This window comes from Spermophilus citellus, assembly GCF_964194105.1.
Source record: "Spermophilus citellus genome assembly, chromosome: 14".
NCBI lineage: Eukaryota > Metazoa > Chordata > Mammalia > Rodentia > Sciuridae > Spermophilus > Spermophilus citellus.
In genome coordinates, this window is record NC_138194.1 from 29447122 (window position 1) to 29466294 (window position 19173).

At 40.1% G+C, this 19173-nt stretch overlaps 1 protein-coding gene across 2 annotated transcripts in view; it reads left to right on the plus strand.

Annotated features, from left to right (window-relative positions):
* LYN (LYN proto-oncogene, Src family tyrosine kinase) overlaps window positions 1–19173 on the plus strand; it is a 118688-nt gene that overhangs the window by 50628 nt on the left and 48887 nt on the right. The window contains exons 2-8 of one of the 2 annotated variants that reach the window (XM_081265794.1): window positions 8599–8735; window positions 11532–11577; window positions 12619–12724; window positions 14544–14642; window positions 14761–14864; window positions 15733–15882; window positions 18520–18672. In XM_081265794.1, the coding sequence (XP_081121920.1) occupies window positions 8604–8735; window positions 11532–11577; window positions 12619–12724; window positions 14544–14642; window positions 14761–14864; window positions 15733–15882; window positions 18520–18672 (790 nt within the window). In that variant the 5' untranslated portion in view covers window positions 8599–8603. The remainder of the gene's footprint in view (window positions 1–8598; window positions 8736–11531; window positions 11578–12618; window positions 12725–14543; window positions 14643–14760; window positions 14865–15732; window positions 15883–18519; window positions 18673–19173) is intronic. The other variant, XM_081265795.1, reaches the window with a different exon arrangement.

Below are 19173 nucleotides of genomic sequence, written 5' to 3' on the forward strand. Positions count from 1 at the left end.
GATAAGAATTATTACTCATGCTATTAAAACAACTCCAACTGATACAAGCCATTATAAACGTGTGCTGTTAAAACAATTGCATCTAATATGAAATTATATAAGCCTCACAGATGGTTAAAAGGTACAAATTTTGGAGAATTGATCAACATACAAACTGAAACCCCAAGAGAACTGGCTTTTAGTGAAGTTTGAGAGCTGATCTGCGCTTATATAACTAGTGACCAGCATGCCTTTTTCTGTATGGTGTTTAAAATAGTCTCACATAGGTATCCTTTTATACAGAGCTTTGAGTGTAAAGTAATTTTCTTAGAAACAATTTACTCCTAGAAGTGTTGATGGTGTGTTAAGAGGGGCATACATTCTAAAGAACTTTAATGTGTATTGTCACTTTAAAGATTATATCATTTGCCCTCCTGTACCAAGCCCAGCAATTTCATTTTATGGTGAGGAAATTAAGAGTCCAGAAAAGAGAGTGGTTTGTCTATAGTTATATGACTGTCAGGCTGGATGCAACAGCGTGACTTCCTGATTCCTACTTGATGCCAACTTCTTATCCTGTCTGTCCCTTCCAGGCCAGAGACAAATTACTCTCAGCTTCACTGTATAGACACTCAGCTCCCAGGCATTTGTCTTTATTTACCTCATTAAATGTTTTACAGTTCTTTTCTGGACCTATTCTAGTAAATGCTGTGATTAAAAAAAACAAAAACAAAAACAAAAAACTTTACCTAGTGCTATAGTAAGGTTCTGATATGGATAATTTGCTGTTTTATGAGTCATTATTTCAGAATATCTCAGCAACAAGTTAGCCGTGTAATTTTAGCTAACCGGTCACATCATAGCTCCGCAACCCTTGGATCTTCTTGTGGCCGTGCTATATCTCTTACGGCAGAAAATAAAGAAGTGGATTCAAACCAGATACCTGCAGGCATGAATGAAAATGTGCAAGATTTGGAGTGCAAAGGCATAAAGAAAATAAAGAGGAAATCATTGAAAAGAATACATATAATCTTTATTTGTTAATTGCATATATTTGGCATTTTTAAAAAAGAAGTAAAAATAAAGAGCAAACAAACTTTACCATGTCTCTCGTTTTTAGGGTGGAGGGCATTTTTAAGATTAATTTTTTATTGATAAAGTCCATAATGCTATAAAACTTACCATTTCAAAATATTCAATTCAGTGGTGTTTAGTATGTTCTTAATGTTGAATACCATTACTACTATCTAATTCTAGTACCCACTGCATTTTATGTGTAGCAGTCTGGCCGAATTTATACACCGCAGCACAATTTTGGAAAACAACAAAATAAACACACACATGCTGTGTTATTCTCTCCCCAGTCCTCTGAATAGTAGCAGGAGGGGAACCTCCCTCAATTGCCAATAGGGTTTTGCTATTTCTGGTTGAAATAGACTGATTCCCACATGACTCCATTTTTTTTTTTTTTTTTTAGAGAGAGTGAGAGAGGGGAGAGAGAGAGAGAGAGAGAGAGAGAGAGAGAGAGAGAGAGAGAGAGAGAGAGAGAAATTTTTTTTTAATATTTATTTTTTTAGTTCTCCGCGGACACAACATCTTTGTTGGTATGTGGTGCTGAGGATCGAACCCAGGCCGCACGCATGCCAGGCGAGCGCGCTACCGCTTGAGCCACATCCCCAGCCCCCATGACTCCATTTCTTTAAGACAGAGCTCAATCCTTCACATTTCTCCTTCATCACTTAGCTTCATGACAGCATTGTAGGGACAGAGCCGCTCTTTCGCTGTTTGGGGAGAGAAGCCACAGATTCCCCTCACATTCCATGCACATCTGTGGTCTCACTGGGTTGGTCCTGGCTGTAACTAGTTGCAGAGATTGCATAGGGCTCTGTTGTTTTGGGATAGTGTTATATGGACACAGAAAAATTTCTAGATTCTCCCCCCCCCCCAAAACCTTCTGCAGGCTGAGCGAAGGGAGCCTCACACAGCCTCTGATCTCCCTCTTGTGTCTAGGGATATGTACCCTATACCTCTACTGCATATACTTGAAGCCACTTCCCACACCACACTCCCCTTTTCCATTTGATCCCTAATAGTTAAAAGTGGGGGACTGGCAGACACATTGGATACAGGTTCAGTCCCAATACTCTTCCCACACTTCTTCACTCTGCTCTCTCACTTCTTATAAGTCAAGGAGTGCTTTGCAATCTTAGGGTTAGGGGAAGGGGTGGACTGAGGTTCTCAATCTCAGTCTGACCCCCGTGGCTTTGATCGGTAGCTGGGAGAAAGCTAATTCTTTCATGGACTTTGTTTCTCTTATCAGAGTCTCATTTCTGAAAGTGAAGTAAGAAGGAAAGCAATCGGCGCATGTCTAAAGGTTTCTATGTTGATGGGCAAGGTGAATCTCCTGAGCTATAGACTTAATCCTGGAATGCAAGTGTGAGAACTGGAGGACACTGTTATAGGGTTGAATTCCTATCAATGACCCTTCCATCAACTTGAACCTGCCTTTGAAGTTCAAGATCACTTTGGTTTGGGATAGGTACCCCCATCTCTGTTTCCTTGGGCTTCCTCTTCTTCCTCTTGTCTTTCCAAGCTCCTTAATTAGGAAACTGTTGGAGATGAATCTCACCCCACAGAGAGGCAAAGACTTGGGTGGATAAAGAAGTGCAGCTTTGAAGCCAGATGGGCCAAGATTCAGTTTTCCCAGAGACCTGGATTACCTGGTTCAGAGTCCTTTTTGGCTTTGCTTTCCTTGTCTATGAAATGCCAGGCACAAAAGAGGTAGCTACTTATTCATCTCTTTTCTCCCTCCTGAGCCCATCATCTACACACCCTCATTAATGATGGTGGTTACTCTCTTTGCTTCAGGTGAGTGGCCAGTTGCTACTGCAAGGTCAGGAGAGAGAAGATCAGATTTCAGAGCCCTCAAGGAGCCTGTGGATGATAATTCACTTCTTGCTGGGAAAACTTAACTCCATTAAAGCATTCAATGTAGGAATTCGTGGCAAAGAAAAAAAGAGATTTTAGTTTCTTTTTGGTGGGTGCTGGAATAAAGGCAGAAAATGTATAAGTCACAATAAAAACAAAACGTGGTACCAACACAGTGCATATTATAGCTCTTCATAAAGGGAAGATATTTAAATTATCAGGGGCCAAATCCTAGTAACTTCCTTTTTCAAAATTAAAAAAAAAAATGTGGAGGGGGAGGGTTTCTAGGGATTGAACACAGGAGCATTTTACCACTGAGCCATATCCCCAGTCCTCTTTCTTTTTTAAGAGCAGCTGAGTTACTGAGGCTGGTCTCCACCTTGAGATCTTCCTGCTTCAGGAGGGATTTTAGGTATTCGCCACTGTGCCCAGAGTAATTAACTTCCTTAAAATTTTAAGATTTAGGAATATGTGGACCACTTATAGAAAAATATTGTAGGATTCATAAGAAGAGGAGTCTGAAATAGTCAGATTTCATGGGGGGAAAGTGGCATCCAATTCCTAGTTTTGATTCCTTTAAGGTCTGCTAAGATAAGTGGTATATAATTTAAAAATCTTCGTGTGACAGACAAGGAGGTGAATAGATGTAGGTAGGAAGACTTGTCAGTTTGCCTTAATTTCATGAAAGATCCCCTGTTGGTGAATATTTGGATGGACCCTGTTTATAATATAAACAATATTACTGTGAACATTCTGGTGCCTTTTACAATGTGGCTACAGAACAGATTCCCAGAAGCAGAATCCAGATGCACAGTTAGTTGTTCCTTTGAATATTAGGCACCATTAGGCATTTGTGCAGATCTTACCTGAGGTTGTACAATGGTACCAAGGAGTTGTAGTTGTTATCCCAGACTATAGCTCCTTGGTACCATTTTTTAAAAATCACTCCTTTAATAGACTAAGGCCCTTAAATGAGGATGAGCCACCCCTATTGGATATTTTTCCCCATGAGAGAAATTTTTGGAAAGAAAAGTCACCAGTCTCCCATTTTGTTTTCTTTTCCTTCCTTCTTTCCTTCTCTCCTTCCTTCCTTCCTTCCTTCCTTTCTTTTTTTTTTTTTTTTTGCACTGGAGATTGAGCCCAGGGACACGGCACCACTGAGCTATATCCCCAGTCTTTTTATGTTTTATTTTGAAGTTCTACGTTGTCCAGGTTATCCTCAAACTTGCCATCCTTCTGCCTCAAAACTCCCAGGTCACTGGGATTTACAGGTGTGTGCCCACAGCTACTAGCTGGCTCCCGTTTTCTGTGGGTGTTGGTGTCTGTCCCTTAAACCATGCAGTTGAGCTTTTGCAAGAAACATCTCAAGAGTTGTATTTGCATATCAAACCCTTAGTGAGTATGACTATTTTTAACCAAAAGTTTCTTCATATTAAACACGCCTTTTATTTACAGTTAAAAATGGTACTGGGGGGAAACATTACCAACAGTATCATCCACAGCACTTTTAAGTCCATTAAATGCAACTTAGAACTTTTATTGGGGACACAGTTCTCAGTGAGGAGCCTGGTCCATTTCCTCTCGCCTGCAGTGACTCACGCTGCACCCCCTGGCCCTTCCTGCCAGCAATTCAGGGCAAATGTGCAGTTCAGTTTCACCAGATCTGTTACCCACAGTGTAACCACCTTTGCATTCTCCTCTTTTCATTGGCTCTGGTTTTCTGTTTTCATTTTATTAACCTTGTTATTGATTCCTTTGTGGTAAAGCATTTCATATCCTTCTGAGCAGGAGGCAGGCTATGAAAATAATGCCTGTATTTAGCATTGTTAATGAAACATGAGTTTCAAAATAGTCGTCATATGACAAAATGTAAAAGCACAGTTTGTGGAAATTAGCCTGCGTATTAGATTTTATTTATTTTTTAAATTTTTGTTCTGGGAATAACACCTGGGGTGCTTTACCGCTGAGCTACCTCCCCAACCCCTTCTTAAAAACTTTGAAACAGAGTCTCGCTAAGTTGCTAAGGATCTTGGTGAGTTGCTGAGGCTGACCTCAAACTTGTGATCCTTCTTTCTTAGTCTCCAAAGTCACTGAGAATACAAGGGTAGACCCCCACACCCAGCTGTATTAGGTTTTAGACCAAAGTAGTTTGAGTGAGGCCCAGCTCCAGCGCTTACCAGCTGTTTCTCTGGGCCAGACATTTAACCTTTCTGAGGCTCAGTTTACTATCCTGTAAAGTGAGCACAGTAATATCTTGGGCACAGGGTTTTCTCAAGGATTAAAGGAGATGCTCAATCCATTCTGAGTGTTTAATTAGAAAATAATAAGGTGCAAATAATTGTAAAGTGTAGTTCATATCTCTTGGAAATGTGTAACCACTTTCAAATTTTTATCAAGAGCAGATTGTATTTTCTGGTCTCTTTGCCCAGAATAAGGAATTGCAAGACCTGGTCAGAATTTGGCATGCTGATTGCCATGTCATAGGAGGTGCTCTTGGAGGTGTCTTTCTGAACTGCAAGGCGCCAGACACAGCTCCGTATCAGCAGGGGTGAGCAGAGGCTGGCTCCAAGCCATGAGACCATGCTAACTCTCCATATGGAGTGTCGTTTTCAGTTTTGAAAATCCACAAGATGTAATTTGGTTCTCAATTATCCATGGTGAGAGGGAAATACGTAAAATAAGCATAAGCAAATGACAATCTCTTGATATGGTGCCCTTGATTGACACCCGCCCACATCCACTTGCTTTTTGCCTTCACCCTCCTCCTTCTCAAGGTCATTGCCCTCAGACAACTGGCCATCTTGTCTTTTTCTGGATTTCTTTGGCCTCTGGGGATAGGTTACCCCCCGCTAGCCTGTGCTCACCTTCTTGCAAAATTCTCTCTCAGAAGCAGAGTTCTCCACATGTCATTCCTGCTCAGAGAATTCTCTGTGGCTTCCTGCTAAAATGAAGCCCACACTGTACGGCAGGCCACATAAAGAATGTCTGGCAACAAACTTCTCTGATGACGTCTCCTGACTTCACGCATGCACACCAAAATTCTAAACATTTTCTAAATTTTTTTAAAATGGCTTTTGTGTAGTTGTTCATAATAGCCACTTATTTTCTCCCATCCAATTTTTAACTCTGAATTCAGATCTATAGCAAAAGATGAAAAAATATACCCTTTCCCTAGGTTGAGCAGTTTTCAAATATTTGGACACATCTGCCCCTTTTCATTGTGGCTGAAGTGTTGAAAGTCGCAGAGACCTTAACCCTTACTCCTGCTCATCTCCGCCTACATCTCCAAAGATGCAGACATTCTCCTTTGTATCCACAGTACCATTATCACATTTGTAAAGTCTAACAACAATCCCCTAGTGTCCTGCTGAAACCAACTGAATTTCCCCAATTATCCTGGTTGTGCATTTTATTTATTTTTTTTTCTTTTTTTTTTTAAAGAGAGAGTGAGAGAGGAGAGAGAGAGAGAGAGAGAGAGAGAGAGAGAGAGAGAGAGAATTTTTAATATTTATTTTTTAGTTCTCGGCGGACACAACATCTTTGTTGGTATGTGGTGCTGAGGATCGAACCCGGGCCGCACGCATGCGAGGCAAGCGCGCTACCGCTTGAGCCACATCCCCAGCCCCTGGTTGTGCATTTTAGATACCCATATTCTCCCAAGATTCAGCTAAAGTTCACATACTGTTCCTGTAGCTTTTTCTCCTCCTCCTCCTTCTTTTCCTTCAGTGCTGGGGATTGAACCCAGGTCCTGGCACACATTAGGCAAGCGCTGTCCCCCTGAGCTACACACCCAGCCCTCTATTCTCTTTTAATATGGAATACTCCTGCCCCCTTTCCTTTCTAGTAGAAGTGTCCCCGGTCGCTAGTCGTCTTGAGAATACAGCAGATTCTGGATTTTTCTGATTATTGTATTCTTCTCTCCCCTGTATTTCCTGCAAACTGTAAGTTAGTTCTAGAGATCTCTGCTTCACTTGCTGCATCTCCATCTCAGAAACTTAGCCTATGGGGCGAAAAAAATGTGCTGTTTTGAATTAAAGAAGTACTTGCTTCTCCTTTATTTTGGGAACTACAGCTCGCTAGTTTCAGAAAGAGGTGTGGCTGTCCTACAGAGGCTTGTCCCCCAGCTAATGAAATGATAAACAAGTCCAAGTTCCCAGACCACCTGGAATCCTGCAGGACAATGTGAGAGCTGGGCCCGTGGCAGCCAAGGGGAGTGGGGCTGAGTTCTGAGAGGAGCTCTGGAGGTTTCTTAGCACAATTCCTTCCCCATGAGGTACTGTCTGACTCACACCGCCTTTCCCCCAAACTCAGTCATCTTGCTCTCCTCTGAAGTTCTAGCACCTGGCCTCAAACTTTGGCAGCACTCCAGAATTACACAGAGAGAACCGTGGTCCCACTGGACCCCAGAATAGTTTTCTAGAATGTGTCCAGTGAATCTATTCTGTGGGAATCACTGCTCTGTAGGACCTTCTAATGGAGATGATTTTGCTTTTAAAGTGTAGTTTCAAAGGTAGGCTCTAAGGCAAGAGTCACCTGGTTCAAATGTTCCAAATCTTCTCAGTATCCAGAGTGCTCTGTGGAGTATTCTGCCCATCCTAGGATTAAGTAAATGAAGCATTGAACAGGTTTTTATGTTAGAAGCATGGCAATGTCATTCTGCATGGGTCAACACAAGCCTTCCACTCACTGGGATGGCTTTTCCTCCAGAGTCCCCTCTCAATCTTGGCTTGCAGTGCCATAACTATGTCACTTGTCAGCTGGTTTCTAGGCTCAGATATCTATTTTTTATAATTGGTGTATCACAATTATATGTAACAGTGGAATTCATTATGCCATATTCAGACATGCATGCAACATAATTTAGACTTGATCATCCAGATGTTCGTACAAGCATCTTTTCTACCATACCTGTCTCTTTTATTTTCAGCCCTGGGGGAAGGCCACCACCATCTTCCTGGGTCCCAAGCCACATTCAGCTGGAGCTAGGCTCTATATACTCTAACTCTTACTCACACCCGCCTTGAAATCTCAAGCCCTCTCACCTTCACCTTGCATGCTATAATATAGATGGCATATGCCACTTGTCTTTAGGATAAAAAAGCCAAGTCATCAGCACTGTACCAGCATGTGCCTCCTCTCCAGCCCTGGCCTTCCTGCTCAGTCCTGGACTAAAGGTGTAATTTTGTTGAACCAGTTTGAAGGGGTCACGCTATGTTGAGGCCACCGTGGTTGCATGTGAAGTTTGTTCTTCCTGGAAACCCTCTGCTGACCTTTCAACTGGCCAACATCCCTCCCAACACAGATCATTTCCTTCAGGAAGCTTCCCAGACCGGGTGCTTTTCCTCTTATCTGAATTACGTGTCCTCTCTTAGGTCTTGTGCATCCTCTGTCATTGACCCACCCCATTGTGCCATAATTCGAATTTACACATTTTTGCCACGAGACTATGAGCCTATTTAGAGGAGGAATTATGTCTGGCTGATAAAACATTGATGTTCAATAAATATTTTTGAATGAACAAATAAATGAATGAGCAAGCAAACCCATTTGCGAACAGTGTCCACATTTGAGTATATTAATCTAAGTATGATGAAGAAGAAAAGTAGTTCCTTTTATTCTGCTTCAGCAAAGAGATTTTGGAAGCCAGTTCTGGAATGGTAAAATAATGTCCTTGCTTTTCTATCCCGACAGGAAATATGGGATGTATAAAATCAAAAAGGAAAGACAATCTGAATGACGATGGAATAGATTTGAAGACTCAACCAGTACGTAATACTGACCGAACTATTTATGTGAGAGATCCAACGTCCAATAAACAGCAAAGGCCAGTAAGTAGATAGTCTCAGGGAGAATTCCCACAGCAGGATCCAAGCATGGCTGCATAATTTTAACCCCAATCTGTGATATGTGCATGCAAAAAAAATCACATTGATTTCTTGGACCTCAGATAATTTTTGATGTGCTTTGTGACTTAATCCTTTGAAGAATGTGTAAACCTTTAGGGATGACCAGGCCACTTATTGGGCAATAAACAGGCCTTTAACCACATTTTTATATGTGGAGAAAAATATCTTTTATATCATTGGTGAAGAGACCCCAATACATATATAGGCTGTGTGACTGAGGATAGGTAACAAGATCAGCAGAGTGGTGTGGAAGCACAAGAAAATTCTGGATTCAAGTCAGAAGCTAAAATAGGTGCTCATGTCTTTTGGTGTATCACATTTTATCCAACTGATTCAGAAGAGTATAGATATTAAAAGAATCATGATTTGTTATAATGAATTAAAGGATTAAGAAAAGCTCATCTAATTCTGCCTGATAAGTCAGAGTTAGTTAAAAAGCAGTGAAGGGCTGGGATTGTGGCTCAGTGGTAAGAGTGCTCATCTGGCGTGCGTGAGGCACTGGGTTCAATCCTCAGCACCACATAAAAATAAAATAAAGATATTGTGTGCACCTAAAACTAAAAAAGAAATATTTTTTTTAAAAAGTAATGGAAATGAAGAATGACTATATAATACTATTAAGTTATCATATGTTTTCTGGATAGATAAATTAACATGTATTATGTAAAATTATATTTAGAAAATAAATTTACTCAAATGGTAGAAGATTATTAGTAGCTTTAATAATTTAGTGATGATATAAACATACATATAAAATTTAAGAACATACTACATAAGTGTGTAGTGATATAGGACTATATATTACATAAATGTGATTAACAGAAAATAAAATGAGGAATTCGAGTTACAAATAGTTTTCTTATAGACTCCACAACTCTCATAAAAAGGATCTGTTTGTTTCTGGCACTAACTGCTGCAGAATTTATATGCTTTAAAACTCACATTTTTTGGTCTGTTTTATTTTAAAATGATGAATGAATATGTCTTTTATTCAGAAAAGCAGGGTAGACTCATACAAAATTACATGCCCATTTTCTCCTCTTGTTCAGAGTCAGGGAAATTAAAATCAAGTTAGAAAGCAGAAGTAGTAAAAATGTTTGAAATCTTTCAATTCCCTCATGTATACCATAAGTATTTTAGTCCTTGCCTTCTGTGGTCACAGATGCCCTCACTTCATGAGCCAGTTCTTTTGGCCTCATTCCATGGCCATAAATAACACTCTCAGCCTTGCCAGGTGTGCCAAAATGCTCGCCATGAATTGATTGCAAGGGGAGTTTGATGAGGGGGTGAGATGGAATGGATGTGATTCTCCAGTACACTAAGAATAGCTATTTTAAGGAAAGATCTAGGGCAATGGTGTAAGAGTCGCATATATGTGTTTTAGTCTTAGAAAAAGTGTATTTGAAAGGGCTGGTGGCATATGCCCTGTGGTATCAACTACTCAGAATGTAGAGGGAATCACTTGAACCCTTGAGTTGAAGACCAGTCTGCAAGGCAACATAATAAGACCCCCATTAAAAATAGTATCTTAAAATGTTTGTACATTAACATGTCTGATATTTTCCAATCAGCTTGCTGCTTTCAGAACTACTTAGTTTCTTACTTAATTATTTCCTCTAAATCATATGAACTAGATCCTGTTTGCTAATTATGCAAATCAAAATGACTGACAAATCAGTGTAAAATTTCTTGAAATTCTTGAAGGATAGCGTGGACCCACAGATTTTCCGATACCTTGATGAATCATGTTCCCTCCTTAATGAATTAGAGATGTTATGGGCTGACTTTCATCAGAAATTTAAATTTTAGTACAAATCATTTTGGTCCCATTCCATGAAATCACTTTAATCAAAGAGAAATGGAAACGTCACATGGTTTGCAGTGTAGTCCCCTATTATATACCATCCTTAGAAGAGGTCACGAGACCTTGCCCAGCCTCATCATGCATTGTGAGGAAAAAAAAACTTTGGCAATTGAGATGGTCTTTTATACTACTAGTCCTTCCCAATAATACACCTCCCAGGTACAAAGGCAGGGGATGCCATCTGTCCTCATGATGGAGTTGAGGTCAGCCCAAGAAAGTCTGGATCAGTTAGGACATGCTCTAAGTTGCTAGTGACAGCCCTGACTGTGTTTAAACAAGTCTGGGAAGCATGGAAATGGGATGATGTGACAATTCTGCAAAGTCACCAGGACCCCAGCCACTTTCTTCTCTCCCTCAATTGTCACTGGCCTTTGGTTTCTGTGGCTGCTGGAACTCCAGCCTTCAATTGCTTCTAGGCAGAAAGAAGGAGGCAAGAGAAAAGGTGAGGCTTTGCCAAAGCCCTGCATAACCATTGAGCATACAAAAATGCTACCTCCCAGGTTTGTGTAAGGGGCTGGAGGGTCTGGAGCTAGGCAAATAATATGAGGGTTGTGTTATCAGATAAAGACAGAATTACAATGGGGGTGAGCATATAGCAGCCACTGATCCAAGCTCTGATCACTTCTAGCCAGCCTGGGCGAATGACAGTTTTTGGAAGGAAGATTGGTTTCACTGAGCCATATATAAGCAGTGGTATTGCTCTCCAGAATTTCTTCTCTGTTCTGCTTTTCTTTCCAGCTTAATAAACCAGCAAATCCAATCCGCATTTGCTACTGCTAGAAAAATGATATACCCCACTATCATGAGCAGAAAAGGCTAAGCATAATTTTTTCCTAACAAATATTCTCTCATAGGTTCCAGAATCTCAGCTTTTACCAGGACAGAGGTTTCAAACTAAAGGTATGTTTTCTTAGTAACATAGTTACTGTTTTTTTTTCTTTTAGAGTCTTTATTAAGTAGTTGCCCTCGAAATTTGTATTTATTTTTCAATGTGGAAAATAAATACATATTACATCTTAACAATTTTAACCATTTGTAGAGTTAAATGGTGGTCTGCACATTCACAATTTTGTACAGCCACCACTCCCATCCATCTGAGAGCCTTTTGGAAGACTTTTTCCTCTTCTCAAACTGAAACTCTGTACCCGTTAAACACTAATTTTTCATTTTCCACTCTTGGCTGCTCCTGGCAACCACCACTGTATTTCCTATCTCTATGAATTCAATTATTTTAGGTACCCCTGTATGAGTGGAAATATAGTATTTGCCCTTTTGTGCCTGGTTTATTTAATTTAGCATCATGTCCTCTATTCATCTATATTATAGCCTGTGTCAGAACCTCATTTCTTTTTAAAGCCAAATGATACACCATTGCATGTATGTGCCACCTTTTATCTTTTTTGGGAGGGAGGGAGTACCAGAGATTGAACTCAGGGGCACTCAGCCACTGAGCCATATCCCTAGCCCAATTTTGTATTTTATTTAGAGACAGAGTCTCACAGAGTTGCTTAGTGCCTCGCTGTTGCTGAGGCTGACCTTGAACTTGAGACCTTCCCGTCTCAGCCTCCCTAGCTGCTGGGATTACCTGCGTGCGCCACAGCGCCTGGCTACTCTATATCTTTTCATCCATCAATAGACATTTAGGTTGCTTTCACATTTTAGTATTGTGAATAATGCTATTAGTAACATGGGTGTTCATAACTGGAAAGCAGGACACGTGGTTGGAGGTCAGTATGCCTTGCAGTAACGAATACTGTACCCAGTATGTACACCACGTTATTTTGCAGACCTGGAGTTCCACTAGATAGAAAGTTCACATGCTCATCCAGTTACCCCTCTTCAGCTCTTCTTCTCATTCTTTGTGCCCCACGGGGATTAAAAAAAAAATTTTTTTCTGCTGATGGATTCTTAAAAGTCTTCACTTGTGTCCTTCATTTTCAGATCCAGAGGAGCAAGGCGACATTGTGGTGGCCTTGTACCCCTATGATGGCATACACCCCGATGACCTGTCTTTCAAGAAAGGAGAGAAGATGAAAGTCCTGGAGGAGTAAGTGTTCCCAGGCCACAGCTCAGGCCATAAGCTCTCGCAGACTGCCCCCTGGTTTTCTTTCAGGACCAGAGTGACACCCACACCCACTTCTTGCAGTGGGCATGAGGTCCCTCAGCCCTTCTGCTGCCAGTAGCCCTCAGCATGGGAAAGGGTAGGTTCAAAGTATTTCTCTTTGAAGTCCAGCTGTGAGCACGCTCTGGAAGTTTCCCTTTGAGAATAGATCCTGGTGTAATTCTTCACCTGGCTGTGCCACCTTAAGAAATTTGAGTCTGTGCAACACCTGCATGGTCTTTAAGTGGTCATTTTTATTTGGTTGTATTGCCAGATTCAGATTGGGTTTATGGGCCAGTTGATTTGGTTTTCGAGGTCATGGTACTACAGAGCCCTAGTGTTGGACTAGCTGTGCTCAGTAGCAACAGCGTTTCTGTAAAGATGCTTGGACAGTTCATTTCCTTGACTCCTGTGTTGCTGACTCAGACATGTGGCCCTTGTCAGACCACAGGGGCACAGGACAGTGAGGAGAATAAGGAACTCTGAACATTTTATTCTAGCTTGCTTCTCCTATTGATTTTACATGAAGTGTCTCCCAAATTTGCCAAATAAGACTAAAGGAGGAGGAGACTCCCTTATTGAGAGCAGGTTTACTACTGGGTTGAACATGAACTTGAGCTTCAATTTGGCCCTTCCTCTTGATAGCTCTGTGACCCAGAAAAGTCACTCAAAGTCTATACTTGGTCATCTTTGCTTATGAAACTAGAATGACTGTATATATCTCTTAGGGTTGTTGTAAGCATGGAATGTGTATGTCAATGTATACAGTCCCTGAGTATCCATGGGGTACTAGTTCCTGGACCCCACTTTGATATCAAAGTCTGTGGATGCTCAAATCCCTTATATAAAATAGCTCAGAATTTGCATATAACCTCCACAATCTCCTGTTATACTTTAAATCATCTCTAGATTACATATACTACTTAATACCATGAAGAATACTATGTAAATAGTTCTTAGACTACATTGCTGAGGAAATGGTGATAAAAAAGAAAGGTCTGTGCATGTTCAGTACAGGTGCAAATTTTTTTAGTATTTTGGATTTTTGATTGGTTGAATCTAAGGATGTAGAACCTGTGGATATGGAAGATCAGCTATATGTGTAAATATAGGATAGGATTGCAGTAGGCATAGTGGTAGTTGTAGTTGTCCTTCATGCATCCCAGATAAGGATCCTCCAGGGGCATTTGAAGATGAGCAGAGTTGGGACTTGCAGAGAGACCCATTCTGTTCCTCCCTCCTTCATGGGGCCACCTGCTCCTGCCAGTGCTGGTTAGGGCTGTAGCACGATGATGAGACTTACCTTCTTGGAATTGTTTTATGGGCTTTTTTCTCTCTCTTTTCTTCTTGGCATCTGTCTCCATGGAAACTACATGTCTTAGCAAAGAAGTTTATGACACTTGAACCCATTATTCTCTTGTCTCCCTTTTCTGTGAGGATTCTAAACATTTCATAGCTATCCTAGGGGAAATGACAAAATATTTTGCTTCTGCAAGATGGGAATCATTTTTACCAACTATTTTTTCTGCAGCATCTATCACAACAATCCACATTTAAGTTATAAGGCCATTTTCCTTTGCTTTCATCCCTAAACATATTTTTGTACCATAAAGGGGAATGAATTTTCCCATTGGATTCTGAGATTCCAGAGATGCCCCCACACACACACTTCCCTCATCCCACAAAATAAACACCGTGAGATGATGGCTGTTGTAGTTCTTGAGTCTTACACATAAACCATTTCTGATATGTGTTCTTATTCCAGGCATGGAGAATGGTGGAAAGCTAAGTCCCTTTCAACAAAGAGAGAGGGCTTCATCCCCAGCAACTACGTGGCCAAAGTCAACACCTTAGAAACAGAAGAGTAAGTTCTTATGTCATCACCCCCAGTGGGGGTGTTGGCTGCTCGGGGTTGCTTGTTCTTTATTCTCCTTTTCCTTCCCTGGAACATAACAACTATGAAAGTGAAAATGTCTCCACAGGTGGTTTTTCAAGGATATAACCAGGAAAGATGCAGAACGACAGCTTTTGGCACCCGGGAACAGCGCAGGAGCTTTTCTTATCAGAGAAAGTGAAACATTAAAAGGTGGGGAGTGGCTTAAGACCTCTTTTAAAACACTACTTAAGAAATCATTTTTAGGTGTGGGGATGTGGCTCAAGAGGTAGTGTGCTCGCCTGGCATAGGTGGGGTGCTGGGTTCGATCCTCAGCACCACATGAAAATAAAATAAAGATGTTGTATCCACCAAAAACTTAAAAATAAATATTAAAAAATTCTCTGTCTATAAAAAAAAAGAAATTATTTTTAGAAACTGCTAGAACTACTAAAAAAAAGGATATACTAAATTCTGGTGGTGAAGTGTTGATAGTTTTATAACAACAAACTCAAATGATTCATTTTAGTAGTAAAAATAACAAAAGCAGCCACAGTTGTGGCTGGGGCTGACCACACTTCTTGCTTGCTGATTCGTCTTATGGTTCTTATGGATAGTAAATCCTGAAGTTTTAAGAGAAAGAAAAATCAAAGTAATTTTTCTGTTCAGCTAAAATTTTTTTCCCAGTAATTACCCAGGGGTAATTTACCACTGAGTTACATTCCTAGCCATTTATATTTTGTATTCAAGACATTTTATATTTTGCTAAATTAGCCTGGGTTGACCTTGAACTTGGGATCCCCTGCCTCAGCCTCTCAAGTCTATGGGATTACAGGTATGCACCACCCCGCCCCGCTCAGGTAAATAATTTTTTTAAACTGTCAAAGAGAATGAAGATGGCATGTTGGTAACTTGCACAACAAACAGTACTAGCTCCATTTGTCAAGTAGAATTTTTATAGGACTTTTCAAATCTATGTGTGTATATATAATTGGTTGTATTTTATATATATTATGGCAAAATGTGTACCATTATTTGCAAAATACAAACATACACTTTACTTATACTTTTTCCCCCATAGGAAGCTACTCTCTTTCTGTCAGAGACTATGACCCTGTGCATGGTGATGTTATCAAGCACTACAAAATTAGAAGTCTGGATAATGGAGGTTATTACATCTCTCCACGAATCACCTTTCCCTGCATCAGTGACATGATTAAGCATTACCAAAGTAAGTAAAACCTGTAGGTTGAACAAAACAGAACATGTACATTATAACAACTATAAGGTATCAAATACTATTTTTGTACTAAAACATTTTATTTATCATTTTTTAGATAAAGTTGGCAGATCATATTTTATAATGGATTCTAAATTAAACTATAATTAAATTTACAGATGCTCCCTTACATATGATGAAGTTATGTCCCAATAAACCTATTATAATTTGGAATTGGTATACATTGAAAAATGCCTTTAATATACCTAACCTACCAAATTTCATGGCTACGCTTAGTTTCTTTTAAATATGCTCAGAACACTTTCATCATTCTGTAATTGAGCAAAATCTTCTAAAACAAAGCCAGTTTTATAATAGGGGGAGGGAAAAAAAGGGAGAGAATTGAACAACAGCAGGGGAGGTAGAGAGGGAAGATGGGAGGGGAGGGGAGGGGAGGGGGGATAGTAGGGGATAGGAAAGGTAGCAGAATACAACAGTCACTAATATGGCATTATGTAAAAATGTGAATATGTAACAGATGTGATTCTGCAATCTGTATTTGGGGTGAAAATGGGAGTTCAAAACACAATTTGAGTCAAATGTATGAAAGATGATATATCATGAGCTCTGTAATGCTTTAAATAATCAATAAAAAAAACTGAGAAGACCCCCCCCCCCAAAAAAAAAGACTTGAACAGACACTTTATTTTAAAATATAGGTGAATAACCAATAAGCAAATAAAATGGAATTCAGAGAGTAGAGGAGAGAAGAGGATGGGGAGAGATTGGCTAATGGGTACAAAATCATAGCCAGATAGGAGGATTAAATTCTGGTGTTCTGTTATACAAAAGGGGGATTGTGGCTAACAATATTGTATCAAAAATTCCAACATAGCGTGAAAAGAAAATGTTGAATATTCTCATCAAAAAGGCAATTTGAATGTGTGAGGTGGTGAATAACCTAAGTTTCTTGAGTTGAACATACACAATGTAAAATGTACTAAAGCATCACACTGTACTCCCAAAAGATGTACAATTTTGGCCAATAAAAATTTTAAGTTAAAAAAAAAATAGAGTGCCTGGAAAACTCATGTAAATTTTTTAGCACTGTATAAAAGTGAAAAACAGAATAGTGCATGGGTGAGCTTTCACATCATCACAAAATAGAAAAATCCCAGTTTGAACTGTTATGCACTCAAGACTATCTGTACAAAGTAAGACTTGATCTTGGTGAATGATCATTCCTGCCTAGTCCATGCTATTAATATTTAAATTCTGAAATTGCTTAGAGAAAAATATATATTATTTTTATATGCTGCCAATTTAACAGAGTGTACAAATAAGTGAAATAGAAATGCAGATCTGTGTTTTTTTTGTGTGTGTGTGTGTAAAAGTAATGTATACTCTTGGTAGAAGAAAACAAAACTAATACCACAGACATCTTTAAAAGTAGCAGGTCAGTATTCTTTGTCTCTAGTGTCACTTTCCAGCCTGTGAAGCCTGTGCTTATGACCTTTAGGTCCTTTGCCTATGTGACTGATGTCAGTGGTTGTCACTACTGCTTCTTTCCACCACCTGCTCTAAGAGAACGCACATGGAAGGTTTGCTCAGGTCCCAAAAGATGAGAGAACAAGGGACCTCAGATTTCGTGAAGTCCTTCCTCCCTGTTATTCCCATGCATTTAGGGCTTCCAGCTATGTTCTGAGGGCTTACAGTGCTCTGGCCCTGTTCTGGGATTGGGGGAGGTGACATGACAACATCCATATCTTTTTATCATGTGCAGCTTATGTGGCCTCAGGAGTCTGAACACATTCTATTAAGTATGACAACCTGTCAGCCTTTGTTTACTACATTGTCTGTTTACTATATTGCTTTTGTTTTTGTATTTTAGGAGTGTTAGCAAGTAAAATCAAATGTTTTGAATTGTATTTTAAGAATTGAGAAAGTCATGAATGTGCAAATGATACCTCTATCGGCATTTTAGGTTTATAGGCTATGGCAAGTTAGACATTGTAAGATAACAGTTCAAGATTTTCTTTATTAACATTAGCAAAGTACAAAGTATGTACCATTGGTTCTTCATCTTTGGGGGGCAGTACTAGGGATTGAACTCAGGGGTACTTGACCACTGAGCCACATCTTCAGCCCTATTTTGTATTTTTTATTTAGAGACAGGGTCTCACTGAGTTGCTTAGCAGCCTCGCCGTTGCTGAGGCTGGCTGTGAACTTGTGATCCTGCTGCCTCGTTCTCCTGAGCCACTGGGGTTACAGGTGTGCGCTACCACGCCCGGCCTATCTATTGGCCCGTCACACCCACAAGTTCTATATCCAATCATCCAATCATCCAAGGATCAAAATATTTTTTAAAAATTTTGTATCTGTACTGCATTCATTCTAACTTAATCTTGTCATCATCCACATAACAATACAGTATAACAATTATTTGCATAGCATTTACATTGTGTTACGTATTACTAGTAACCTAGAGATGACTGAAAGTATGTGGGAGGATGTGTATAGATTATGTGCAAATACTATGTCATTTTATGTAAAGGACTTGAGCATTCATGGGTTTGGGTATCCACAGGGGTTCAGGAACCAATCTCTCATGTATTGCAGTTCTTAATCTTTGTTTTCATTTCAAATTAGAGCAATCAGATGGCTTATGCAGAAGACTGGAGAAGGCTTGTATTAGTCCCAAACCACAGAAGCCATGGGATAAAGATGCCTGGGAAATCCCTCGAGAGTCCATTAAGTTGGTGAAAAGGCTCGGCGCTGGACAGTTTGGGGAAGTCTGGATGGGTGAGTATGGCTCTCTGGGGCTGATATCCCTCTCGACAGGGGATGACAAAGAAGGGCTCAAGCCAGTTTCTTTTAGCCTCTGAGCCAGACACTAGATTGTGTCAGAAGCATCATTTCTTTTACTTTCCTCTGTCCACCGGAGGCTGAGAACTGCCTTGCAGAATCTATTGGCTTCAATTCTTTCTCTTCCTTCTGACTCAGTATTTTCTTCATGTTCATAAGGAAAGGAGTGGTGGGTGTTTACGCGAGTGTTTTGTTTGCTCTTTCATGATTCTCTCATTGGATTCTCTGGATGTACATTCGCATCCACTTAGGTTTAGAATCCACTGGCTTAATAGGAAATCTCACATTTTTTGCAGTTTGAGGGTCAACAAGAAAGTTTCCAGAGCAGAGCACAGTAGCACACACCTGTAATCCCACCTACTTGGGAGGCTGAGCCAGGAGGATCTCAAGTTCAAGGAGTGCCTGAGCAACTTAGTAAGACCCTCTTTTTAGCTGGGC